The sequence below is a fragment of the Mesoplodon bidens genome (genome assembly GCF_964165515.1).
Source record: "Mesoplodon bidens genome assembly, chromosome: 1".
In the NCBI taxonomy this organism is placed as follows: Eukaryota; Metazoa; Chordata; class Mammalia; order Artiodactyla; family Ziphiidae; genus Mesoplodon; species Mesoplodon bidens.
In genome coordinates, this window is record NC_138176.1 from 171,274,079 (window position 1) to 171,301,938 (window position 27,860).

Here is a 27,860-nt window from a genome sequence, read left to right on the forward strand (position 1 = left end):
GCTGGGACACTGAGGCCTCACCAGGGAGCCATGCTGACTTATATGCCACGTTGGCAGGCCCTGCCTTTGAGGTCACCAGTGAGATCTTGAATATGAGGCTGCTCTCTGGGTGGTGCGAGGAGGGTGCTGAATCTCCCGGTTCCTTTCTCAGCTGCCACAGGCTCACCTATTCCATCCCCTCCCCACGAGTTCAGTCACGGGCTGGTGTGGGCTACAGGCTGGCACTTTAAGCGGCCTCTAACCAGCACACCTCTTCAGGTGCGGCTGCCCCTGGGGCTCCCAGAGCCTGCAGGCTGACCCGTGCCGTCCTCCTGGGCCCAGCCACTCAGCCCACTTCACACCCGGGCTGTTCGTGCAGCCTGGTTCCAGAGTGCTCAGGGCCAGGCCTCCCAGCCCAACAGAGTCCCTTTCATGAGTCCACAATACTCAGCATTTATCCCCCGTGACCTATTTCCAAAATGCAGGAGCAGTTACAGCCCAGGTCAGCCTGCTTGTGTGTGAAGAGAGGCAGTGAGCAGGCCTGGAAAGACCCGTGCTCTGCGCGTGACCTTGCCCTGCGCCGACCCTCCTCTGAGCCTGTGGAGGCCTGGGGACAGCAGGCGGGCAGAGGTCAAGCGTTTGGAACAGGGCCTGGTGCACGGCCTGCGCTCAACCAAGAGCAACGGCTAGTTTAAAACTTATACCTCCCACTTTGGCGGCTGAGGAGCGGCCCATGAGGTCACCCTAGAAGCAGTCAGGAGTCTGACCTCCATACCTGGGAGGGAGAAGCCGGATACGAGAGCCCTTGGGGAGCCGTCAGGCTCTCTTCACCCCCGAAAGGGTGCTGCTTGTTATCACGGCTCTCCTGCCAGGAATGCCTGCCGGGAATCCCAGCACCAGGCCTGTTCTCTTCCCGGTGGGCTCACTTGCATGGGGCAACAGGAGCTTATACCTTTTTTTTTGTTTGGCCCGTGCCACGTGGCTTACAGGATCTTAGTGCCCCGACCAGGGATTGAACCCGGGCCCTTGGCAGTGAAAGCATTGAGTCTAACCACCAGACTGCCAGGGAACTCAGGAGCTTATACCTTAGGGCGGGGGTCACACGTGATCACGAGGGACACTTTGACACGGATGATTCTCTCTCGTGGGGGCGTCCTGTGCCCTGGAAGGTGTTTGGCAGCATCCCTGAGCCCCTCTCATTAGATGCCAGAAGCACCCCAACCCCTCCAGCTGTGACAACCAAGATATATCTCCAAACCTTCCCAAGTGTCCCCTGGGGAGGAAAATTGCTGCCGGTTAAGAAACACTACCTTAAAGTAAATGAATTTTTGCTCTTCCTTTTTTGGGGGGTGGCCTCTGAGTGCCACGAAAGCAGTGAAAAGTTTCTAGGGGAGACACAAAAAAAGAGAAAGGACCAAAAGAAGAGGGAGGAGGGGGGTTTGCATTCTTCCAGTGAGCAGGGAGGCTGAACTGCTCACATATCCCCGAAAGGAAGAGGTCTGGCAAAGCAACACTCTGTCAGCAGGAAAGCAGTTTTCATGGTGTTCCAAACCAGCTATTATGATGAATATCTAACACATTTAGTGACAACAGAAAGCCACGCTCCCAGGATGAGGCCACCAAGGTCCAGGTCTGACAGCCAAACCTCCTGGATCTAGAAGGGGAGCCAAGCTTTTCCTAGCAGGCCATCTAAGAGGTTCTCAACACCTTCGTAGTGTCAGCCGAGTGGGGCAGGTAAGGAGCAGGGTGGGCAAAGGGTCTACCACCCAGACAGGTGGGATGCCAAGAGGGGTCCGGCTGCAGGCTGGCTTGGTGAGGACCAATGAAAGGGCCTCTTTGCTCTTCTCACCTCCCTCTGCCTTGGCTCCAGGCCTGAGGAGGATCCCCATGTCCTCACATCAAAGGGATTCTTCATCCCAGAGAAGATTCGGTGCGTCACCCCAGGCAAGGAGAGGGCTCCTGCCAGCACCAGCAGGCCTGGCCACAGCCAGGAGCCACGAGCAGGAAACGTGCCCCAGCGTGAAGCTTCAGGATCCTGACTCTGCTAGGGAGACCCATCTCAGGAAGAGGCGCCTCCTGCAAAGGGGCAACGTTCTTCCCACCTCCCGGGCCGGGAGTCCGGCGACCCTCCTTCTCCCTCTTCAAGTTCTGCCACAGCAGTAGTGGAAGGAAAGTGAAAACTTTGGAATCAGACAGGTATGAGTTCAAATCCCAGCTCTGCCACTTGTTAGCTGTGTAGATTCTGAGCAAGCCACTTAGCTTCTCAGAGCCGCAGAACGTTGCCTGCATAAGGCAGCAGTGAGGAGTCAAGGAGCCTGCCTGTAAAGTCCTCAGCTCTGTTCCTGACATGCGGTAGGTACTGGAATGACACTGTGATATTTGAGATATTCAGGATAGTTCAGAGTCCCTGCATCCTGGGTCTTTCTGCTGCCCCATCACAGCCTCAGCTGGCCTCTGGCATCCATCCTCTCCTGCCCTCAATCCACCTGGGTGCCACCATCAGGCAACGTTCTTCATGCATTCTCTCCACTCAAGAGCCCACACTATTGTCTGATGGACCATCCTGCCACAGCTATACTACCGAGAGTTCTCTGCAGGCCTCTGTCACCTCCCTTGCACACCAGGGCTGTGCTGCCTGGCTGCCATCACGCTTGGCCTGTATGCTCTTCACCTTGCCAGACCCCTCCTCGCCAAGGTTAGCTCAGCATCAACCTCCTCCAGAAAGCTCTCCTCTCTCCCCAAGTCCACAGGGATACCGCCTCCTTCAGCACTGCCCTCAAAGGTCCCCTAGAACAGGAGTCTGTCTGTCATACTAGGTACATACCAGGCACTCACTAAATGCTGAAAATTGCCCCTTATGCTTCAAATGTTTCCCTTGGCCAAAGCAATCCTGAGAAAGAAAAAGGGAGCCGGAGGAATCTGGCTCCCTGACTTCAGACTATACTACAAAGCTACAGTCATCAAAACAGTATGGTACTGGCGCAAAAACAGAAATATAGATCAATGGAACAGGATAGAAAACCCAGAAATAAACACACACACCTAAGGTCAATTAATCTATGACAAAGGAGGCAAGAATATACAATGGAGAAAAGACAGTCTCTTCAATAAGTGGTGCTGGGAAAACTGGGCAGATACATGTAAAAGAATGAAATTAGAACATTCTCTGGGTTTCCCTGGTGGTGCAGTAGTTTGAAGTCTGCCTGCCAATGCAGGGGACACAGGTTCGATTCCTGGTCCGGGAGGATCACACATGCCGCAGAGCAGCTGCGCCACAGCTGCTGGGCCTGCTCCCTGGAGCCCACAAACCACAACTATTGAACCTCACACTCCTGGAGCCCATGCTCCGCAAAAGGAGAGGCCACCACAATGAGAAGCCTGTGAACCGTGACGAGGAGTGGCCCCCACCCACCACAAGTGGAGGGGGCCCGCATGCAGCAATGAGGACCCAACACAGCCAAAAATAAATAAATTAATTAATTTTTTAAAAAAGAACATTCTCTAATACCACACACAAAAATAAACTCAAAATGGATCAAAGACCTAAATGTAAGGCCAGACACTGTAAAACTCTTAGAGGAAAACATAGGCAGAACACTCTTTGACATAAATCACAGCAATATCTTTTTCGATCCACCTCCTAGAGTAATGAAAATAAAAATAAACAAATGGGACCTAATTTAACTTAAAATCTTTTGCACAGCAAGGAAACCATAAACTAAACAAAAAGACAACCCACAGAACGGGAGAAAATATTTGCAAACAAAGCGACCGACAAGGGATTAATCTTCAAAATATACAAACAGCTCATGCAGCTCTATGTCAGAAAAAAACAAACAACCCAATCAAAAAATGGGCAGAAGATCTAAATAGACATTCCTTGGGAATTCCCTGGTGGTTCAGTGGTTAGGACTCCATACTTCCACTGCAGGGGCCACAGGTTCAATCCCTGGTCGGGGAACTAAGGTCTTGCAAGCCGTGCAGTGTGGCCAAAAAAATAAAAAATAAGTAAATAGACATTTCTCCAAAGAAGACATACAGATGGCCAAAAAGCACATGAAAAGATGCTCAACATCACTAATTATCAGAGAAATGCAAATCAAAACTACAATGAGGTATCACCTCACATATGTCAGAATGGCTATCATCAAAAAGTCTACAAACAATAAACGCTGGAGAGGGTGTGGAGAAAAGCGAACCCTCTTATACTGTTGGTGGGAATGTAAAGTGGTACAACTACTATGGAGAACAGTATGGAGGTTCCTTAAAAAACTAAAAACAGAACTACCATATGACCCAGCAATCCCACTCCTGGGCATATGTCTGAAGAAAACCATAATTCAAAAAGATTGGGCTTCCCTGGTGGCGCAGTGGTTGAGAGTCCGCCTGCCGATGCAGGGGACACGGGTTCGTGCCCCGGTCTGGGAAGATCCCACATGCCGCGGAGCAGCTGGGCCCGTGAGCCATGGCTGTTGAGCCTGTGCGTCCGGAGCCTGTGCTCCGCAACGGGAGAGGCCACAACAGTGAGAGGCCCATGTAACGCAAAAAAAAAAAAAAAAGAAAAAAAAAAAAAAGATACATGCACCCCAATGTTCATTGCAGCACTATGTACAATAGCCAGGTCATGGAAGCAACCTAAATGTCCATTGACAGAGAAATGGATACAGAAGATGTGGTACATATATACAAAGAAATATTACTCAACCATAAAAAAGAATGAAAAAATGCTATTTGCAGCAACATGGATGGACCCAGAGATTATCATACTAAGTGAAGTCAGACAGAGAAAGACAAATATCATATGATATCACTCATGTGGAATCTAGTTTTAAAAAATGATGTATATGAACTTATTTATAAAACAGAAACAGACTCACAGATTTCAAAAACAAACTTATAGTTACCAAAGGGGAAACGTGGAGGGGAGGGATAAATTAGGAGCTTGGGATTAACATACACACACTACTATATATAAAATAGATAACCAACAAGGACCTACTGTATAGCACAGGGAACTCTACTCAATATTCTGTAATAACCTATGTGGGAAAAGAGTCTGAAAAAGAATGAATATATGTATATGTATAACTGATTCACTTTGCTGTACACCTGGAACTAACACAACATTGTAAATCAACTATACTCCAATAAAAAATTTTTTTAAATGGTTCCCTTGCCCTGAGATTTGAAGAAGCCTTAAGGAAAGAGACCCACTACAGATGGGTAAAGCGAGGAACAGCTTGGAAAGCCAAGTCCATCCAGGGCCCAGCAGCATGTGAGAGAGTGCTGAGGAGTCCTTGCCCACCATCTGGAGCTGCATGAATATTTATAGCACATGCCCAGGTTAATGCAAAAGTAAAGTGAGAGGCAAGATGCCCCTGAGAGCTGCAGTGACTGGGGCCTGATGGCCTGATCAGATCATTCCGAGTTCCACTAAGGGCTTTGTCCCCTCCTCCCTGGGTTAGCACAATGAGACCATCCATCCTGGGAACCAGATCTCTCTCTGATCCCAGCAGGCCAGCCCTGGCCCCGGAAACCGGGATCAGAAACGGTCACGGGCAGGCAGGTGTTGCGAGGGAAGAGCAAAGGGACACCCTTTTTACCGGTTTCGTGAAATCCCTGAGGGAATTAGCGCTTCAAGCATTCCAGCCAAATACAAGTTCCCACACAATGGACAGGATGTACTGCTGGTCCCTTGGGAGGGAGAGGGTGTGGGCAGCCCCTCCACTCACTGCCACAGGAGGAACTCTGGCTGGCTGTCCACTGCACCTGGGAAAGTCAGAACCCCAAACCCTCACTTTCCCCCTGGGGCAGCCGCAGGTTTGCAAGGCAGCAGCTCCTTAGGCGTGGCCCATCTCAGTGCTGTGAGCCTCTCTTCCCCAGAGGAACAAGCCCTCGAGGGAAGCTCTGTCTCGGCTGCACACCTCTGTTCCCACACCCACAAGGGCAAGGCAGCAGTGAGCAAGGAACCAGCCTCAGACAGCCCTCCAGAACCTCTGAGAAGACATTTACTCTCCTCCTCACCTACTTTCTGGTAGGTTGTGAGAAGGAAGGTAGAACCAAGACTATGGAAATAGGCCTCCAAAGCAGGCCCTCCTGGCACGGTCTTCAGTGGTGTGTGTCCCGTAGGGGCCTTGCCAAGGGCATACAGTGGCGCATAACCCACAACATGTGGGTTTCTACCCTAAGCGGGGACCTCAGGGACTGGCACAGGGCCCTGGTCCCTCCAGGACACACACATATATAATCACTCACTTCCTGGGGTCACTCCCAGGGTCCCACTCCTGGCCTGTGTGGGGACCCACTCAGAACTGCAGAGTTGGTATAAATATTTTAAGCCGAAGACATTTGAGATTCAACAGATGCAGAAAGCAACCATCTCAGAAATTCCCTCCTCTGACAAAGCAGCAACTTCTGGGAAAATGAGCTACTATAAATCCCCTCCCCAGGGGAATTTCATGGTCATTAAAAAAAAAAAAAAAGGCAGAAAGCCCACTTGCACCTGCATAAACATATATTATCACAAACTTTATTTCCCAGTTGTTCTCCTAAAGCCCATTTATCTTTCCTAAAGAAACCTATTTGCCCTTCCCATAGAGCCTCTTCTTCCCTCTCGTCCACTTATTAAGTTAGGCATATAAGCCCCAAATTCTAACCACCCTTTTGTGAGTTACTCATCACTGAGCACTTGCACGGACATGCACATTGCATATGTAAACAAACTTTCTTTTTCTCTTGCTAATCTGTCTTTTGTCAGTTTAAATTGCATGTCTCCAGGTACTAAACCTAAGAGGGTAGAGGAAAAGTTGTTTCTTTCCTGACATCTGGGTCACCAGCCATGGACAGCACCACTTGGCTGAGGCTACAGACCTCTGCAGAGGCCGTGGGAAGAGGGTGGCTCTGAAGTCAAAAGAGTGTCACTCAGATCTCAGCCCCGTACCTGACCAGATGGAAGACCAAAAAGTTACAGCCAGCTCTCTGCGCCTCGGTTTCTGTGTAAGGACATCAGGGATACTCAGACCTCTCACAGGGTTACTGGGAGACTTGAGTAAACGAGGTCATGTTTATAAAGAGCCTGGCTCCCGGTGGTTGCTCAAAAATGATTCTAGGGCTTCCCTGGTGGTGCAGTTGTTGAGAGTCCGCCTGCCGATGCAGGGGACACGGGTTCGTGCCCCGGTCTGGGAAGATCCCACATGCTGCGGAGCGGCTGGGCCCGTGAGCCATGGCCACTGAGCCTGTGCGTCCGGAGCCTGTGCTCCACAACGGGAGAGGCCACAAGAGTGAGAGGCCCGCGTACGGCAAAAAAAAAAAAAAAAAAACCTAATGACTTCTAAAAGTATGTAATTTGCAATTGTTTTTTTAATGTATTTTTAATGAATAAATGAAGGCTTTCACTATGGTGTCTTATTTATTTATTTTTAATTTATTTTTTTTGGCCGTGCCGTGCAGCATGCAGGATCTTAGTTCCCTGACTAGGGATCAAACCTGGGCCTCCTGCAGTGGAAGTGTGGAGTCCTAACCACTGGACCACCAGGGAAGTTCCCAATTTGCAATTGTTTGTGGACATACAACAGTTTACGTGCTCTGAGGGAAGGGACTACATACATTTTCCACTCTTTCTGAGCCCTCCACTGTGGAAGCTATTCTTCTCTCTGCATGCTTCACTGCTTGATTTCTAGGAACAGATACTGCTCCACCTGACTGCATTCGCAGCAGGAGACTCCACCTGGGGGCCCAAGCCAACGCTCCAATCACAGCAATTAGTCCAGGATGACCATGTGACCCAACCCAGGCTAATCCTCCCTAGGAGGGCAGGAAGGATCCCTTTGCCTTTGGGTCCTAAGAGCAGGCAGTGTGGGAATCTGGGGCTGCCAGTGGTGCTGTCTCCTGCCATGGAGAGAAAGCGGGGCTCCTGTTGGCTTATATCACCAAGCAGACAAGCAGGGAGGAAAGGAGAGAGCATCCTAATGGACCTGAGGCCCGAGTCCCTGGAGCTGCCCTGTCCCATAAATCCCTTCTTTGGCTTAAGCTAGTGTGAGCTGGGTCTCTGTCACTTATGACCATAAGAGCCCAGATCACACCCACCCCCATCTTGCCAAATGCCTAGCATAGGGGAGGCCCACTGAGGCAGCGTAGCGCCTGGCTCGGAACAAATGAATGAATGACAGCCCAGACTGGGGTTGAGGCCAGCTGGGGAGCGGGGCTCCAGCAAGTCTGTTCTACCCTTCCAGAACCTGCTGCCGTGCTCACACTTCAGTCCAACCAAGAGACATTTAAAGAGAAGCTGAGCAACACAATCCTTAATGCAGGGGCCCAGACAGGAAGCTTTCTCTGAGAGATGGGAGAGAGAATGGAGCATGTGGCCCAAGAAAAGAGAGCTCTATGGTCTTCCTCAGACTACCCACTCTCAAGCACTCCTAACTTTAGGCCTTCTCTCCACACCTTACTCCCCAACCAGAATCCAGAAAGGGAGGGGCGTTGGCAGGTCAGCTCTTGGGGAGGTATGGGGGGGGGTCCCACCATTTAGTTGCTTAGTCCTCTCACACAGCCAGAATCCAGGGTGTGCCCTTGTGTCCTGAGGGGATCTGCCACTTCTCTAGCTCCAGGAGGGAGGATGCAGCCCATAAGTCAGATGTGCCACCAGACTCCCTGCCATCCATGGAAAGGGCTCTCTACATGCGACCCAGTCCAGGCCGCAAATTCAGGGAATAAAAATGTGTACTTCCGGGCTTCCCTGGTGGCGCAGTGGTTGAGAGTCCGCCTGCTGATGCAGGGGACATGGGTTCGTGCCCCGGTCCGGGAAGATCCCATATGCCGCGGAGCGGCTGGGCCCGTGAGCCATGGCCGCTGAGCCTGTGCGTCTGGAGCCTGTGCTCCGCAACGGGGGAGGCCACAACAGTGAGAGGCCCGTGTATCGCAAAAAAAAAAAAAAAGAATGTGTACTTCCATGAAAACTATGCACTGTCCACAGCACACCTATTGGCCTTATCTGAATCTGATGCTACAGAAGCTACTTTACAACTGAGAGCGGTGTTAGGTAACGGATAGCAATGCAAAACTCTTGTCTACAGACATGTAAATTCTGTCTTCCCTTCCACGCTGTGAAAAAGTCAATTTTGTCTCTATTTGCACGTTTTCGTTTCAAAATTCCTGATCTATAAATGTCTCTGTTCTTTGGGTTCTCTTTTGAACGGCTTGTAACATCTGTCTGGTTCCCTCACTGATCAGTGAGTAGAGTAAAATCTTTAACACAGCGCCTGCTTTTATTTCTGTGTGAAGAGTCATGATTTTACCTTTTTCTGAGAATTATCTTTTAGAAAACTCTGGGGCTGTGAATAGAGCCCAGCTCACATTCCTGGGGTCTTCAGGATTCAGGACCAAGGGTCCCAGCACCGAGGACTTCCTAAGGTCTCCCCTGCCCCCTGCCCCTGTCCCGCTCTCCCTCCTGTTCTCCACTTGCTGGCTCCAGGGGCCAACCTGGCTCTGCCATTAATGGGATTAGTACTCAGCTGTGTGGTCTTAGGTTGGGCTAGCGATTTATAGAGTCTGGGTGGGCGGTCAAGTGCTCCAGTGAGGTGGGTGTGTTCATAGGCAGAGTCACCCTCCCTCCCTCCCTCCCGCCCTCCCTCTCTTTCTCAAATGGCTGCACATGGTAGCTTTTGCTTTCTGAGTGGCAAAACACATGCTACTTCAGGGATAAAAGAATTAGTATCCAAACAAAGAGGTGGCAAGGGGCAGACGTTCTGGCACCCCTCCCCTCCCTGGGGCTCCTGTAGTTGGAGCTGATTTCTACCCCTGCCCTTTCCTTAATGCTCGCATTGTAGACAGAAATCTGCTGTTTTCCCCTTTTCCCATGCTGGCTCCCTGCTTCTCCCATAGACACCATTCACTTCCACATTTACCGATCACCTATCAGGTGTTGTACTAGACACCTATGCTGTGTGCTGTTGGGTTTCAAAAAAGCCTAAGTCAAAGTTCTCACCCTCAAGGACCCCACCTTCAGAGACTTTGACAAAGAACCACATATACACACACACAAAGACAATACAGCTATAAGAATGCAGAACACATTGCTTGAGTACTCTCTATGTGCCAGGTGTGTGCTAAATACTTTACACATATTCAACCCAAGAGCAGACACTATTTTGAAAAACGGAGGCTCTCAGGGATTAAATAGTATAACAGACACAGATTGGGGTGTCTGGTGAGCTCAGAACAATTTCTCCAGTGGCCATGCCTATGTCCAGTGCCTCTCCTCCTTTGGAAAATTCTATCTCTTTCTCCAGCATATAGTGATTGGTCCAAAGTGTGGTCATGTGACCCAAACTCGGACCAATCAGAGCCCAGCCCCAGGAAGTTTTGCATGGGAACTTGAGGGGAAACTTCTTTTGTCTCTGGCCAGGGAGCTATGGCAATAAGAGTCAGCTTCACTGAAAAGATGCTCAACATCACCAATTATTAGAGAAATGTAAATCAAAACTACCATGAGGCACCACCTTACACTGGTCAGAATGGCCATGATTAAAAAGTCTACAGGGCTTTCCTGGTGGCGCAGTGGCTAGGAATCTACCTGCCAATGCAGGGGACATGGGTTCAATCTCTGGCCTGGGAAGATCCCACATGCTGCAGAGCAGCTAGGCCTGTGCGCCACAACTACTGAGCCTGTGCTCTAAAGCCCACGAGCCACAACTACTGAAGCCCGTGCACCTAGAGCCCATGCTCCGCAACAGGAGGAGCCACCGAAATGAGAAGCCCGCGCACTGCAACAAAGAGTAGCCCCCGCTTGCCGCAACTAGAGAAAGCCTGAGTGCAGCAACAAAGACCCAACGCAGCCAAAAATAAATAAAATAAAATAAAATAAAATATTTTTTAAAGTCTACAAAACAATAAATGCTGGAGAGGGTGTGGAGTCCATTTCTACACTGTTTGTGGGAACGTAAGCTGGTGCAGCCACTGTGGAAAACAGTATGGAGGTTCCTCAGAAAACTAAAAATAGTGCTACCATATGATCCGGCAATCCCTCTCCTGAGCATATATCCAGACAAAACTCTAATTCAAAAAGATACAGGTACACCTATGTTTATACCAGCAATATTCACAATAGCCAAGACATGGAAACAACCTAAATGTCCATGGATCGATGAATGGATAAAGAAGATGTGGTACATATATACAATGGAATACTACTCAGCCATAAAAAAGAATGAAATAATGCCATTTGCAGCAACATGGATACAACTAGAGATGATCATACTAAGTGAAGTAAGCCAGAAAGAGAAAGACAAATACCATATGATATCACTTCTATGTGGAATGTAAAATATGGCACAAATGAACCTATCTATGAAACAGAAACAGAATCACAGACATAGAGAACAGACTGGTGGTTGCAAGGGGGAGGGGGCTGGGGGAGGGATGGAGTGGGAGGTTGGGGTGAGCAGATGTAAGCTTTTATATATAGAATGGATAAACAACAAGGTCCTACTGTCTAGCACAGAGAACTATATTCAATATCCTATGATACATGACAATGGAAAAGAATATTTAAAAAAAGAATGTACATATATGTATAACTGAATCACTTTGCTGTACAGCAGAAATTAACACAACATTGTAAATCAACTATACTTTAATAAAAAAACTGAAAAAAAAAAAAAAAAGAGCTTCATGATGCTAATAGCCAGAATCTGTCTTGTAGACATGTTGGTCAAAGAGAATTAGGATGTCACACAGAGAGAAGGGAACCTAAAAACAGAGTCCATGTAAGCCTCTAGTACCAATTACACTTACAACCAGCTCCATCCTGTCCCTTCCACAACCTGGCCCATTTCTTTTAGCCCTGCTTTTCTTAACGTAGTTTGAATTCGTTTTCCATCACTTACAAGCTACACATTCCAAAGAATACAGGTCCCTTGCCTAAGGTCACACAGCTTACAAGGGGCTGGCTGCATGCCCTCCTAAGAGCCACCTTGCCTCCCGTGTGGCTGGATTATGAACCCCAGACAGCACAGGCAGCATCATGCTATTTTATTTTCCTACAAATGTTGCCAGGGGGATTGGCATGACCATGGAGTTGACACTTCTGCTCATCAACTGTTTAGTTCCCAGAAATGTGTTACCACTTCCCTCATGAAAGCCATATTATTATCACCAACTACTTATTGGGAGCTTATGCCATGTGAGGTATCATGCTATGTGCTATGCACCTCATTTAATCTCCCCAAACCCTTGCGTAGTAAGTATTGGTAGTGCTGGGGGTTTTTTGTTTTATTTGGTTTTTTTGTTTTTGTTTTTGCTTTTAACGTGGACCATTTTTAAAGTCTTTATTGAGTTTGTTACAATATTACTTCTGTTTTACGTTTTGGTTTTTTGGCAACGAGTCATGTGGGATCTTAGCTCCCCGACCAGGGATCGAACCCACACCACCTGCACTGGAAAGTGAAGTCCCAACCACTGGATCACCCAGGGAAGTCCCCAGGTAATGCTGTTTTAAAAGTGGGGAGGGACTTCCCTGGTGGTCCAATGGTAAAGAATCCACCTTCCAATGCAGGGGACGCAGGTTCGACCCCTGGTCGGGGAACTAAGATCCCACATGCCGCGGGGCATCTAAGACCGTGCGCATCAACTAGAGAGCCCGCGTGCCGCAACGACAGAGCCCATGCGCTCTAGAGCCCACGCGCCACAACTAGACAGAAGTCCGCGTGCCACAATGAAAGAACCCACATGCCGCAAATAAGACCTGAAGCACCCAAAAAAGGGACACTCGAGAGGGTTGGTGTTTTGGAGTTTTGACTTGCCCCCACGGTCAAAAGACAGGAAGGGGCGGAGCCAGGCTGGTTGATTTCAAAGCCCACGCTCTTGGCCAATCCACTAGCGTTCCTCCCCACGCAGTACTATGATCATTGTGATTGGCTGCACGTCCGTCCGTCACAGCCTCCAAGAACCTTGCATGTTAGGCTGAGTGTAAGTTGATCCTATCGCAGCCCTGGCCCGCCTGCAGTCACCTCTTGGTCTGCATGAGAATGCAGCCAGCCATCTTTCTTACAGGCCTCAGGTCAAAGGACCCTAACCTTAAGGCCAGTGGAGGCCCATGCAGGGGCTGGAAACTTTGGCTTTCTAAAGAGGCCCCACCTGGTACAAATGAACTTATTTACAAAACAGAAATTGAGTCACAGATGTAGAAAACAAACTTATGGTTACCAGGGGGGAAGGGGGAGGGAGGGATAAATTGGGAGAATGGGGTTGATATATACACACTACTATACATAAAATAGATAACTAATAAGGACCTACTGTATAGCACAGGGAACTCTACTCAATATTCTGTGATTGCGTATGTGGGAAAAGAATCTAAAAAAGAGTGGGTATTTGTACACGTATAACTGATTCACTTTGCTATACACCTGAAACTAACTCAACATTGTAAATCAACTATACTCCAATAAAAATTTTTTTAATAAAATAAAAAATAAAGAGGTCCCACCATGTATATATATCTTCCTTCTCAGCTCTTATGTTCCGGATGAATGTTTACGATGAGCCGTCGAGCTGGGTCTCCTGCAGACTCCAAGCTGAAGGCCCTGCCCTGTTGTCTCCTGTTGATGGGGTGCTTGCCTCCTCCTGCCTCAACTCTACAGCACCCTAGTATTCTGAGCTGGGGCCTGACCCCCACATCACCCCTCCACCTGGCTTCATGACGGAGGGCCTGAGGTCCTGCTGGGTCTCCCCAGCATCCGGCCGAGGCCTGAGCAGTTTCCACCATAGGTCCCACTTGCGCCTAGACCGATCCCCATCCTCCCAGAGCCACAGCCGCAGGTGCCTCTGACAAAGGCCTCTTGCCGGAAGAGAAACAGTGCAAGCCCAACCCTGACGCTTTCACCCTCCTTTCCCCTGGTCTCCCTCGTCTCTGCCCCTTTAGGTCAGAGGTGCCCAACGGTAGCCCACAGGCCAAATGTGGTGTGTAAATAGGTTTTATTCAGCATTCACAGTGGGTTTTTTTTATTTTAGCATTTTTAAAAATTGGGTGTTTCACTTAGATACCTCAATTTAAATTTTCCATATAAAAAGTTTTTTTTAAAAAAACAAAACTGTCTGCATTTCTGACTTTTCTTTAAAAAACTGGCCTTTCTGTGACAAGAGCCCTGCATCTCAGCATGAGAGCCTCCAGTGGCAGCTGAGCAGTGACCACCCACTTTGGACAGTGCATGGCCTCTCTGCTTCACAGTCTCAAAATTTGCCCATGACCCTCATTTTCCCTGCCCGTCTGATCTCTGTGAACACCCAAGGCCCACCCTGGTGGCCTGGGATCCCCCCTAGCAGATGGACAGCTCACTAGCCAGTCTCCCCAGCCTGGGATTGGGCACTTTCTCCAGATGATGAATCTCAGGGAAATCCCTTCAACTCTAAGGCAAGTGAGGCCCCCGGCCATGCCTGACCCAGGCTCTGAATGTGTCCAAGCCCAGAAGCCACTGGCCATGGGCTCTGGTTTGCCTGTAGGCACCTCAGCACAGGCATGCACAGCTGAGACCAGGCTGAGGCCTGGGATGGACGTCATGCCTGCTCAGGCCCATCTCACCATGGAAATCGCTGTCCAGCTGGACTAAGGAGCAGGCAGTGACTTCCCCAAGTCTACCCAGAGAACACCAGGCCCAGGAGAAACTGTCCATCAGACCAGCGCCAGTGACCCCCACCCCAGCCCCTGCCCCCAGCCCCGGGACTCGGGGACACTCACGATGTTCATGAGGGTGAGGACGTAGTTCTGCACGTGCTCCTTCCCGTGGAAGCGCACCACCGAGTCGTCCACCGCCAGCAGCACCTCCATGCTGTAGCTGCCCGGCTTGGCATGTCGCCGCTTCCGCTCTGCTTCTCCCAGCCGGTCCCCCACCAGGCCCAGCAGGTTGGGAAGGTCACCCAGGCCAAAAGCTAGAACCGGGACGGGAAGAAACCGAGGTCAAACCCACATAAGGGACTGTCACCGTGACGCCGCCCACGTCACATGTGCCCCTTTCCCTGCCTCTGAAAGCCAAGGCAGCATGAGGGTTTGTGCCATACCAGGTTAACTGGTGGGCATGAGCCCTTTCCCCGGCATGAGGACACGGCGAGTCTCTGAGGCAATGAAGAGCAGAGAGGAGAGAACTGGCCCGGGTTCCAGTTCCTACTCGGTCCCATCTCCCTGTGCACCCTAGCCCAAGCCCCGCTGCTGCTCCAGGCTCCCCTCCCCTGCTGTGACATGGAGAAGGATAATCCTTGATCTCTTGCCCCACAAGCATGCTGTAGAAATCAAGGGTGGCACTGGGTATAAACATCTAAATAAAGGAAAAAAATTGTGATGTTACCGTGGCCTATGCGGGGCATTTTAGGGACCCCCGGAGCATGCCCTGTGCCCCTCAAATCCCTCCCAGTCACTGCCAGCGACTCCAAATTTCACCATCACAGCTTTGGCCTTTTGGATGAAAGCAAAATATTGATTTCTTTAACCAGCATTTATTAACTTGTATGATGTTATCTAGGAGTTGTCGAACTTTTTCTGTAAAGGATCAGATAGTAAATATTTTAGGTTTTGTGGGCCTTCCGGTCTCCATCTCAGCTCTTCAATTCGACTGTTGGAGCATAAAAGCAGCTACAGACAATACATCAACAAATGAGTCTATCTAGGTCCCAATAAAACTTTATTTACAAAAACAAGTGGTAGGCCACATTTGGCCCATGGACCTTAGTTTCTGACCCTTAATCTAATCCAATCCAAGCCAGTCCTTACAACAACTCTGTCAGGTTATCGACCCCATTATACAGGCAAACAAACTAAGGTTCAAAGTAGCGTGTCCATGTCTGTCTGAATCCAAAGGCCTTGCTTTGAAACATACTGCTACTTAGAAAGGTAACACCTCAAGCAGTTATCAGTCATTTACACCATAGCCTGAATAAGGACTGGAGCAACATCTGTTGGGGCGGTGGAGTGAGGGTGCATGAGGACACCATAGGGAAAGCTATGAAAGCAGGACAGGAAGCTGAGGTCCCTCAAGAAAACTTCAACTGAACTTAATGACTTTCCTGCCATCCTACCCTGAAGCTCTGATACTTGTGCACTGATTTCTAAGACTATTCATTTATCTACCGCTATTTGAGAACCCCCCACCCCCAAGACTGGGCCAGGGGCTGAGGCTGTAAAGATGCCACCACTATAATCCCAGCGTGTATCCAGAGGTGTGGCTGCAGGAGGGTCCCCACACTTCCTAGAAGGGTTGAGGGTGGGTGGGTGATAAAGGCAGGGCCCTGTCCTTGAGTCCCCCTGCCTAGTGCAGGTGACAGATAAGAAACCAGGTGGTATCAATAGAGTAACGTCAAGGGCTATAGTAGGACTGACTAGGGCAGGCTTCTACACCGAGACCCACACCGGGACTGGGGAGCTGGGGAAGGCTTCTGGAGAAGGGCATATCGGAACTGGCTGGCGGAGAGCAGGAGACGACCTGCTGGAACGTGGGGAACACAGGGCCCCCGAGCAGGGGGAGCTGCGCCTGCAGCATCTATTGTGAGTATAAGGAGACCCCGCCCACAGTGTGGGTGACCCTCAGGAATGAAATCAACAGACACCCAAGTTCTGCCTCTAAGCCTCCATGCACATGGGTACTTCAGGGGCTGAAATCTGAGCACGGGGCAACAGGGCAGCACAGGGCTCCATGTCACTGTTTCTGTTTGCCCTTTGGTTAGTAATGCTATCGTGCAAAGGAAGGAAAGCACTAGATTTAAGAGTTGGGAAAATGGGGACTTCCCTGGTGGTCCAGTGGGTAAGACTCTGCGCTCCCAGTACAGGGGGCCCGGGTTCAATCCCTGGTTGGGGAACTAGATCCTACATGCATGCCGCAACTAAGAGTCTGCATGCCACAACTAAGACTCCGCATGCCGGGCTTCCCTGGTGGTGCAGTGGTTAAGAATCTGCCTGCCAATGCAGGGGGCATGGGTTTGAGCCCTGGCCCGGGAAGATCCCACATGCCACGGAGCAACTAAGCCCGTGTGTCACAACTACTGAAGCCCGCGCGCCTAGAGCCCGTGCTCCGCAACAAGAGAAGCCACCGCAATGAGAAGCCCGTGCACCACAACAAAGAGTAACCCCTGCTCGCTGCAACTAGAGAAAGCCTGCGCGCAGCAACAAAGACCCAAACGCAGCCATAAATAAATAAATAAATAAATTTATGGGAAAAAAAAGAGTTGGGAGAATGTATGGCCACTGGCCTAGTGGAGAAACCAGAAATGGGCAGCCGGCCCTCTGAACAATGCAATGCACAGCCTGGTGAGCAGGGCTCAGGCTGGTGTCCACCCTCACTGCCCCTGAGGCCAATGCCTCTCTCTCTGCAGGTGACACTGCACCAGAGCTCCTGGTGGCCCTGCTGTCTGAGTCCAACAGTGAGTACAGCAGCCCAGAGACAAATTCCTGGGAGGGGAGAAGACTCCCAGGAGGGGAGGAGGAGGGGCAAGGGCTCTCTCCATGGAGTGAGTAGAATCATAACAGCCACTTCCAACACATGAGCAGTGCCCGGAGGTTTCAGCACTGCAAGTGAAACGGGGAACTTGACCCCTCACAGCTCTCCCTGCCAGGCCTGTCAAAGGGAGGCTCAGAGAGGTTACCTGACTCATCTCAGGTCATGCAGCAAGTTGATGGCAAAAGGCCAGAATGTAAACCCAGACCTGCCACTCCCCATTATCACACCCTAACCAGGTCCACCCAGGTTTCTCTCTCAACAAAAACAGTAACGGGCATTGGGGAAGGCCTGCTAACATCAGCTATAGACCCTGGAGATGTTCCAGTCACACCCTCTTTTATGTGTCTCTCATCCTTCGGCCCAGATATAGGGAATCCTCAAAGTGAGGAGGGGTGAGGGCAGCAGGTCACTGGGAACTTTCAATGAGCCCACCCAAGAAGCCCCGTGAGAATGTAAAATGGTGCAGCTGCTTTGAAAAACAGTTTGGCAGTTCCCCCAAAAGTTAAACACAGTGTAGTCATAGGACCTAGCAATCCACTCTTAGGTATATATGCAAAAGAATTGAAAACATATGTTCACACAAAACCTTGTACAAGAATGTTCATAGCAGCATTATCATAATAGCCAAAAAATGGAAACAACCCAAATGTCCACCAACAGAAGAACAGATAAACAAAATGTGGTCTCTCCACAGGATGGACTACTACCCTGCCATGAAAAGGAGTAAAGTACTGATACATGCTCCAACACGGATGAACCCTACATGCTAAGTGAAAGAAAGCCAGTCACAAAGGCCACAGACTGTATGATTCCACATATAGGGGAGGTCCAGAAGAGACAAGTCTCTAGAGAGAGAAGATCGATTGGTGGTTGCCAGGGGGTTGAGGAGAGGAAAATGGGAGTGACAGCTAATTCATGGGTATCAAGTTTTTTATGGGAGTGATCGAAGTGTTCTAGAATTAGATAATGGTGATGGTCCCACAAAATTGTGAATATAGTAAAAAAAAAAAAAAAAAGAAACAACTCAAACTGAATTGTATATGTTAAAATGGATTTTCTCTCGATTAAAAAAAAGCAGCAGCAACCTTAAGCCCCAGCCTGGCCAGGGGATGAGCTGCCCTGGCGTCTGGCAGCCCCGGCCCCCAGCCGAGGAGCCAGAACTCTGGCAACAGGCACATATGGCCTGTTGGCATCCAGGTCCCAGGGACCTGGATGGTGGGAAGGCGGCTACAGAGCAGGACTGAGGAAAGGACAGCATTAGGAGCATGGGAACGTCCAGGGCACAGCCTCCAAGGTCAAACCTTTCATCTTAACCAAGATGTTAAATGGAGACAGCGCATCCAGAAACACTTCACAAACTGGGCTCAGATGCAATGCTGGCCTTAAATTAACAGAGTGAGTGAGTCACAGGTTTTCAAGAAAGTCCCCTATCACCCTTGTCTTTCTAAGGAAGGACCCACATGGGCCAAGGGCATGACACCACCCACAGGCCCACAGGAGGTTCAGCCAGGCAGCCTGATGAAAGGGAGTCAAAGCAGCATTCAGGGCCTGAACCGCACCCTGAGCTCAGCGGTCTCGGCCTCCCAGCCAATGACAGTGGTGGTGGACTCTGTGGCCGGTTCCAGGCTCACAGCCCTAGAGTAGGACTTCCCCAAGGTCTCTCCCTAGAAGGGAGGACTTATGGTCTTACGATTCAGAACTGGCCTCAGATAAAATGGAGCCCGAGGGAGATCTGTCATTCCTCTCAGCCGTGGTGGTGGGAATGGTCACCACCTGCTCCTGAAACCCTCCCCAGCCCCCCCCCCGAGGCTCCGCCCAGTCCCTCAGCTCACCCCCCACCCCACCCCCGCCACCAGGCCTGCAGAGCCCTCCACCATCGCAACATAAGTGCAGCATCACTATGAGCAACGGGGAGAGCAGCTGGGGCTTCAGAGGAGGCATTATATGTGGGGACAACTGGTTTCCAGGCATTCCTTCACACTGGGCCCAACACTGCCAGGGCCCAGGCAGGAGGGTGTGGTCACTCATGGCCAGATTCCACCCAGGGTCTCATGTCTTAGTGGCCAAAGGGGCTTCGAGACAAAGCTCAGTCAGACTATGAAGTCAGCACGGGCCCAGGACCAGCACAGGTCGCATCCACTCCTTCATTCACTTAACCACATGTCCTGAGTAGGCGTGCAGGGCGGGGTACAGGCTCCGGTGCTGGTCACTGGGGCGCAGAGACGCCCCTCTCAGGGCTCTCACCCTAACATGGCAGCAGTTACCTTAATAACAAGACCGTGATAAGAGCAACCATTCATCAAACACCTACAACGTGCTAAGCTCCATGCGGGGATTTCTATACACACTATAATACACACAGCCTTAGAGGTAACAATGATCGCCCCCACTTTACAGATTAGAAAAAGAGGCTCAGAGATGTTAAGTAACTTGTTGGGGTCACACAGTAGACAGTGGTGGAGGTAGGATTTTTAAATGGTCTGTTGGACAGAGCTGACCCTGGTGGCCTGACCCCAGGCAGTCTCCCTAGAAGTGCCCTAAGAACCTCCTTCCCGTGGTTCCCAGGGGCTGAGATGATTTTCCCGGGGCGGGGTGGGAAGAGCTAACTGCAGCCATTCCACCTCCTGCCTTGGCAGAGAAACAGCCTTGCAAAGCAACACTGAGCCCCTCAGAGACTCTGGAGTCCCAAGGACTACAGTTCAGGAGACTCAAGTACCCTTCTGGCCCCCAACTCCAGCCTGTTATGGTAGCCCCTAAAACCCAGTGGCATTTCTCTGCTGGTGCAGTAGGTCTACATGGCTCAGTCCCATTACACAGCTGAGAAGACTGAGGCCAGGAGTTGAGAAGTTCAGGCCAGAAGTTACCTAAAAACACCCCCGAGGTGCGGACGGAGGTAGAGCTGGGGGCCCCGCCCACAGCCTACCTTCATTGTGAAGGTCCCCGAGAGGCTCTGTCCACGCCTGCCGGACGACTTCCCGGCGGTACACCACGTGCATCCTCCCGCTGGCCTCCGTCTCCTGCTGCCCCCGCTCCAGGGGCTCAATGAAGTAGTCAGTGCTGTCTGTGCGGATGAGGCCCGCCTGAACCAGGGGCACAGGGAGCAGGAGGAAAGAGGGGGAGAGAGAAGAGATGTGAACACACGGCAGAACGGGTGAGTGTGTGCGACTGCAAACGAGTGTGACTAAACGAGTAGACTCTTCCTCTAGGGTCTTGGGGGGCCCTGGGATGCCAGCAGGGACATGGGAGGGGGTGTCGGGGCCAAGCAAGGGCTCCCATGCCCATTGCAAGCAGAGCAGATCCACTTCCACTGTGTTGTACACTCATGGGGTTCCACGTAACATTTCACTTAAACAAAGGGTTCCAGTGCTTAAAATGGCAGGTCACTGTCACAAGGACTAGGCACACACACCAAAGCACCCCAAAGCACTATCACTATCCTGCGGATTTGCCTTTATCTACAGACAGACAAGAAGGGAAAGTCCTATCAGTAAAGGTTAATTATCCCTACGTAAGGTGGGCACTGGACCCCAACTCCAGTACAAAGTGCTGTTATTTCAGATTTAAAGCATGTGTGCATACACACCAGGGAAGGCAGCTCATGTTTGCTGACGATAAACGAGCCAGGACAGTGCCCCAGGAGTGTGTGCTCTGTTTTTACTCTAATTTTTCGCCTGCATCAAAACAGGCCCTTAAAAAAAAAAAAAAAAAAATCAAGTGTTGGCCTTGGAAATAAAAACATAAAAATATAACCTTGGCCAAGCCCAGCCAACATGTTATTAGGTCCCAATGAAGGCAATATTCACAGGGGCCAATGAAACATATAACTGGATGTGTGTGAATAGATGTGGTACAGGTCCCCTACCTACCACCCACACATCAGCTCTATAAAGCAGTAAGAGACACCCATCATGGTGCCTGGAAAATAGGAGGCAATCCTTAAAAGATATATACTTGTTGAATTCCTTCACTCATTCAACAAATATCTTTGGAGTGCCTACTACATACCAGCCCTGAGCCAGACACTGGGAACGCAGCTGTGAACACAAAGCAGGGAATGAAGGAACCATTTTTATAAACCTTCCCATTTGAATAGGAGCTGCCTCTTTTTAAAGCAGCCACTACTGTGCGCAACAAAATTCCACCAATTGTCCCACCTCAGCCTGTTTTGAGCTGGCTTCTTAGGGAACCCCCTTCAAGGCTTCCTGAGCACACAACACCGAACTCCCAGCAGCAGCCCGTCTTCTTCCTGTCCCTTCCTGCTATGTCTCTCCATCAAACTGCAAACACCATTTTGGATCAAATCCAAGATGGCCTTCTGCTCCAATCAGGAGGCCAAAAAACGTTCTAGGGAAAATAGCCAGCATTACCCGAATAACTTTGGGGCTTCCCAAGGTAACCATTTTATCAGGTGACACTCAATTGTCTGCAAAAGTTCTGGTCTGCTTACTAAAATGACAATATCAAACTCTATATTAAGCACTGGTCCTTGCATTTAGAGCGCTTTCTTTTTTTTACTTTTGCACCTGCCATGTGCCCAGGGCAGGGAGAAACAGATAAATAAGGCCCAGCCTCTGGCTGTGAGTTGCTCATTGTCTGGATGGAGGGGCCCACAGAGGAGCAGAGGGCATCCAAATTGTTGGGCTTGGCGCACCTGCGGACATACCTGAGGGACAGGTATCCATCAGGCTCTCGGTTGTAACGGGCAGAAATTCAACTTGAACCCCCTTGGACCAAAGTGGAGCGTGTTGGCCCCTGGACAAGCCATGGCAGGTGCAGGCACTGGAAGTGAGGGGCCCAGTGCCCTCGGCTCCCTCTCCACCCTCCTCATGGGCCGCTCTGCATCAGCTTCATTCTCCCGGACAAGGCTGTGTTCTTAGAGGCACATCTCGGCTCTGACACCACAGACAAGCAGGCTTTCCTTGCATAGTCCCATCTGGAACAGCCCAAGGGAGACTGTGGTTGGTCTGGCCTGAGTCACATGGTCACCCTGGGACTGGCAGTCTCCGCTCGACCTCCACAGCCAGCGGCAGGGTAATCAGTGCATCGGAAGAAGGGAGAAACTGACAGGGTAGCAAAAGAAACCTACGTGAGCTGGAAAGGGCACAGCAGGTAGGGGACCCAGGCACAGGTGTGGAAGCAGGAAGGGCAGTGTGGGGCTGGGGAGGCATTCAGGCTCGTGGGCAGAGGCTGAGCCAAACCTGCATAAGTGATGGCCAAGTCGAAGGGCCTCTGCCACTGCGGACCCGCAGAGCCCGCCGAAGGAAGCCGTCTTCCAGGGTACACAGGGCTGCAGGATGGGAGGGCCCAGGACATTCCCCCCAAAGCTAGTGCAGCTCGGCTGCCAAGAGAGACTCTCTGCCAAGCCTCACGCCCATCCGTCCCATCCCAACTTGTGTACCCCTGTCTGATACCCAAGGGCACTGTTGCCACCCCACCGAAGCCCCCCTGGACCAAGCAAAAAAAGAGACCCTCACAGCACAAGTCAGACAACCTGTGCTTCATCCAGGCCAAACTCACACAAACCCAGGCTCACTGAGGGCTGTAGCTGCTCTGTTTCTTTCTGCCCATCACAGCTCTGCAAACAGCCCGGCAGAGGAGAATTCTCCAGACCAGGGGGCAGGAGACTCCATTCAGCTACCGTCCGCCGCCCCCGACACTGGGTCACTCGATCACAGCCTCCCCACTTCTGGGACTTGGTTAACCCACTACACAGGAGGATTCTTCAGAATCTGGCATTCCCTGCCTCATCACCCACTGGGTCCCTGTGGCCACCAGACCTCAGTGCCTCACATGAGGGATGCAGGTTCCAGAATGATGCGCACAGCATAGGGCTGGGCTGCAAGGTACTACCTTCCAGCCCACCCCTCCCTTTCAAGATGGCCATGCCTGCCCCAGTCTGAGGCTTCAATACCCTGACAACATCCCCAGTCAGCGGACCTCTGACATTTGCTTGGATGCCTCCAGTGACAGGGAGCTCCCTCTCTCAAGATATAACCTATTCTGTGTCACTCATAATGGCTTCCTGAGTTGAAACACACTTCTCTACATTCCACCCTTTATGAACAGTCTTATTACCACTGCTATTAATAACAGTACCTGCCACTTACATTTACACATCTTAATTCATCTTTATGACAACCCTATGAAATAGGCACTAATATTAGACTCATCTCATGGATGAGGAAACAGAGGTTCAGAATGGTTAAGTAACTTGCCCAGAGTCACCCAGCAAGTAAGGGACAGCACTAGAACAATAGTCCAGCTCTGCGTGGCTCTTAAACACTAGGCTCTATTACCTCAGGCCACTCGGGCCCTGCTCCTGCCCTGGGGGCCCACTTGGAGCATTCTTTCGTAGTCCCGACTGCAAGTCCCTGGGCCTCTGGTCTGGCCTTGCAGAGCAAGGCTTCAGCACACAGCCTTAGGAAGAGCAGACCCCTCCCACTGCCTGGTGACCACCCTCCACGCACACACCTGAAAGGATTCTCACCGCACACACCAGTTCTCCTCTACCAGACATGGAAGCCCTGGGATTCCTGGGACTGGTCTAGCCCCCATACCCTCAGCCCTCTCCCCAGGGAAGAGTTCAAAGAACCCCTATCTTTCCACCCAGTGAACTGTTTAGGGCAAAGACCCAAGCCCTGTCATATGCAAGGGCTAGGAAATAAGTTTTAAAACTAGGAAATACGTTTCAAACCTCTTTGTAACTGCAGATCCCACCAGCCCCACCTCCACCCCACCCCCTCACTGGCATCCAGATCAGAACCTCCCTAGTGATCACCCTCATCTATTTAGGGCATCACGTCCAGGCCTCGGCAGTTCTGGGCCACGTCTGGGTTCCCTCTTGGCCTCTGAGACCCTCCTCCTGGAGAAGGGATGGCAAGGCAGGCCCGGCCACCAGATCAGGAGGCGGCCTGGGCCAGTTCCTCCCCGCGGCCCTCCGTTTCCCCGTCTGCACCAGGAGAGGTTTGGCCCACGCTCCCCTCCAGTGCTGCCCTGGCCAGGAAACCAGGCACCGCTCAGGGCAGACAGACTGGCAACGGGAACCTTCTGGCTCTCTGCCTCCTCACCAAATTACTCCCGTCTCTCAATTTATGAGATGTTTATATTTCTGACAAGTGGTGGCTAATTTTAAGCACTAAAATCAAATCAAATTTCTGTATAAGAAATCAAGAAATGGGGAGAAAATAAGTTCTGGTGGAATGGAAAATAAATGTCAGCTGTATCTGTTTTCACCCATAACTTATTCTTCTGGAAACAGTAAATAAGTAGGAAATATATTCCAAAAAGATCCTTCGTGCAATAAAAACAACAACAAATAGCTGTTTATATCTAATTGAGCCACATACTATATAGGTCTTCAGGTAATTTCTCCAAATGGAAACCCACCAGTGGGCAAGCCTGGCCCCCTTGGCCCTGCTCTAGACCCTTTAATACGGCTGCTCCTGAGGACTCTTTCCTGGAAGGTGTGTGGCTGAGGGAGGGGCCTGTTTGAATTTTCCAACATGGCTGTGACACTGTTTTGGTTGCAAGGGTGACAGCTTCTTTTGCGTCTTCATCCAGAGGCCTTCAGGCCATGCTAACTAAGGTTTTCCAGTCCAGCTTCCCCTCAGGAAAAAACCCCAAATCCAGAGTGTAATTCCAGGGCACCTGAAGGAGACAGGTGACGACAGGGTAGGTGACTGCTGCCTTAGAAATCACCTGTGTCCTGCCGTGGGTCATAATTGAAGAGTTCAGTTGGTTACCAGCAGCTGTCTGTCATCAGGGTGAGGTCCCAAATATTTCAGCAGATAACTGAAGTCATACTATTTTGAAATTCGTATGAATGTGGGAATGTGTATATATAAACATGTTTATTCTAAAATTGCATGTATTTGCATGTAAACTGGGAGGCACAGGTAAAATGAGCCAACAAACAGATCAGGGAGGCCAGAGATCGAGATCCCAAAGGACACCTTGGACAGTGCAGAAGTCCAGACTTGGACAAGGACAGGGGTCCATCTGTGCTGAGTCAGGTGCAGAGACAATAAGCAAGGACCCAGCCTGGGTCTGGGAAAGGGGAATCCCGAGCCCCCTTGCTGCCCCCTCAGATTGGCCAACCTTTGTCAAATGCCCAGAAGGAGGGCCCATTTCAAGATGGCGGCTGCAGTGGAGCCAGCTGAGGTATGGGCCAGGTCTCCCCTTCCTTCTCCTTCCAAGGCCGGCCTATGTGGGGCCTCCCCGCAGCAGGGAAAGCAGAGCAGGCCACCCCCAACCCTACCATCCTGCCACCTCCCAAGGAGAGTGCATTCTCTGGCCTGAACTTGTTCTGGAAATTCCATTACGAGGGTTTTACTGCCAGCTATGCTGTCTCAGGTTCTAGGCTTCCAGCAAATTCAGATTGAAACTGTTCCACTGGAGGAAACAAAAGTAAATCCAGCAAGTGGAGGCTGGATGATGCACACACTGGGAATGCCATGAGAATCAGAAGTGGCTTCCACTAGGCTCGCCCCCAACAGAGCCACCTACTTCTATCCCCAGCCACTGCCAGCCAGGCTGACTCCGAGATCACATCACCTGCTACAACCTCAGAAACCCTGACTGCGGGTGTCTCCTTCTCTCCCCCCACCATCCTGCTCACCTAACTCTAGCACGCTGGCTCCAGCTACAATTAAACTTCATCAAGACGTCCAACACATGGCCCCACCACTTCACCACTGTCAATCCCCCCTCCAGGTCCTCACTTCTCCTCTCACCACCTTGGACTTCTCGATCCAGACACATAATAGTTCTTGTGCAAACACCCATAACTCTCTCCTGCCTTTCCCTCCATCCTGCTCTCCCAGAGAAGCCTCTGCCCTGGTTCAACCCAAGCCGCCACCCACTCCACGTCTGCACACTGATGGAGAAACGCACACGGTGCCCACTGGTCTCCCTTGGAATCGTTGACATGTATTGATAAGTGCACTTGAGGATCTCCCATCTGTGAAATGCCCTCCCAGCCCTGTCCAGCTACTGCCAGGGTCTCTGCTTCCCTCCACAGCGGAAAGAGTTGTCCACACTCACCGCCTGCACCTCCATGCCTCACCTCTATCCACACCACAGGGGCTTCTAGAACCACCACTTCCTGGAAACTGCTCTCATCACACTCACCTGTGACCTCATGTGGCCAGAGCCAGAAATCACTTCTTTGTCCTGGTCTCACTCAGCTCCTCCAGCCACACACACATGCTCCCTGGGGATTTCTCCTGATCCTATGGGGATTATGTATTTGCAGGTAACTCCAAAATTACATCCTCAGCTCTGACCCCTCCCGAAATTCCATGTAAGACTGTCCAACGGTCTCCTTGATAGAGACCCTGGGCTTCCGCTGGGCACCGCAAACTTTAAAGCAGACCTACTCCTCCTCCCCATGCCTCCCCTATCTCAGCAAATGACACTATCTTTTTCCCAGTTACTCAAGCCAAAAATCAAAGGGAGGGGTGGGCCCAGGGGTTAGGTTTTTTTCAAGTCCTTCCACCTCCCCAGTGGTTCTGTTAAGTCAGTTCAACTGAAAGACACACCCAACATAACCTGCAGGGACCAGACCCTCTGAGGGATCATCCTGGGCCAGTGCCTCTGATTCACGACGAACGTGAGGGGGCCAGTGCCACCCCATATGCCCCCATAGCCTGAGACCATCGTTCTCTCTCTCAGTAGGTCTCTACGAAGCATCTACTGCGTGCTGGGCTTGGGAGGTGGTGTGCAAAAAGATATGAAACCAGCCTCTGCTCTCTTAGTGAGGGACTTGCATCTAACATAGGTAAAGAACTCTTACTGCTCAATAAGAAGAAGACAACCCAATTTAAAAATGGGGAAAGAATCTGAGTAAACATTTCTCCAAGGAAGATATACAAACGGCCAATAAGCACATGAAAAGGTGCTCAACATCATCAGTCATTAGGGAAATGCAAATCAAAACCACAATGAGATACCCCTCATACCCACAAGGATGGCTAGAATCAAAATGTCAGACACTAACAAGTGTTGACAGGGATGTGGAGAAATTGGAACCCTCATACATTGCTGGTGGGAATGTAAAATGATGCAGCTACTTAGGAAAACAGTCTGGCAGTTCCACAAAATATTAAACAGAGTTTCCATATGAGCCAGCAATTCCACTTGGTATAAACTCAAGAGAAATGAAAACATAAGTCTACATAAAAAACTTTACATAAATGTTCACTGCAGCATTACTTACAGCAGCCAAGAAGTGGAAACAACCCAAATGCCCATCGGCAGATGAATGGATAAACAAAATGTAGTGTATCCATACAATGGAATGTTATTTAGCCATAAAAAAGAAATGCTGAAAAATACTACAACATAGGTGAATCTTGAAAACATTATGCTAAGTGAAAGAAGCCAGTCACAAAAGGCCACATATTA

At 50.4% G+C, this 27,860-nt stretch overlaps 1 protein-coding gene across 1 annotated transcript in view; it reads right to left on the reverse strand.

Moving 5' to 3' along the window:
- Nucleotides 1-27,860, reverse strand: part of ADAMTS14 (ADAM metallopeptidase with thrombospondin type 1 motif 14) — a gene marked incomplete at its 5' end in the record, with an annotated part of 112,800 nt that overhangs the window by 47,500 nt on the left and 37,440 nt on the right. The window contains 2 exons of the mRNA XM_081256535.1: nt 14,711-14,901; nt 20,380-20,536. Of these exons, the coding sequence (XP_081112661.1) occupies nt 14,711-14,901; nt 20,380-20,536 (348 nt within the window). The remainder of the gene's footprint in view (nt 1-14,710; nt 14,902-20,379; nt 20,537-27,860) is intronic.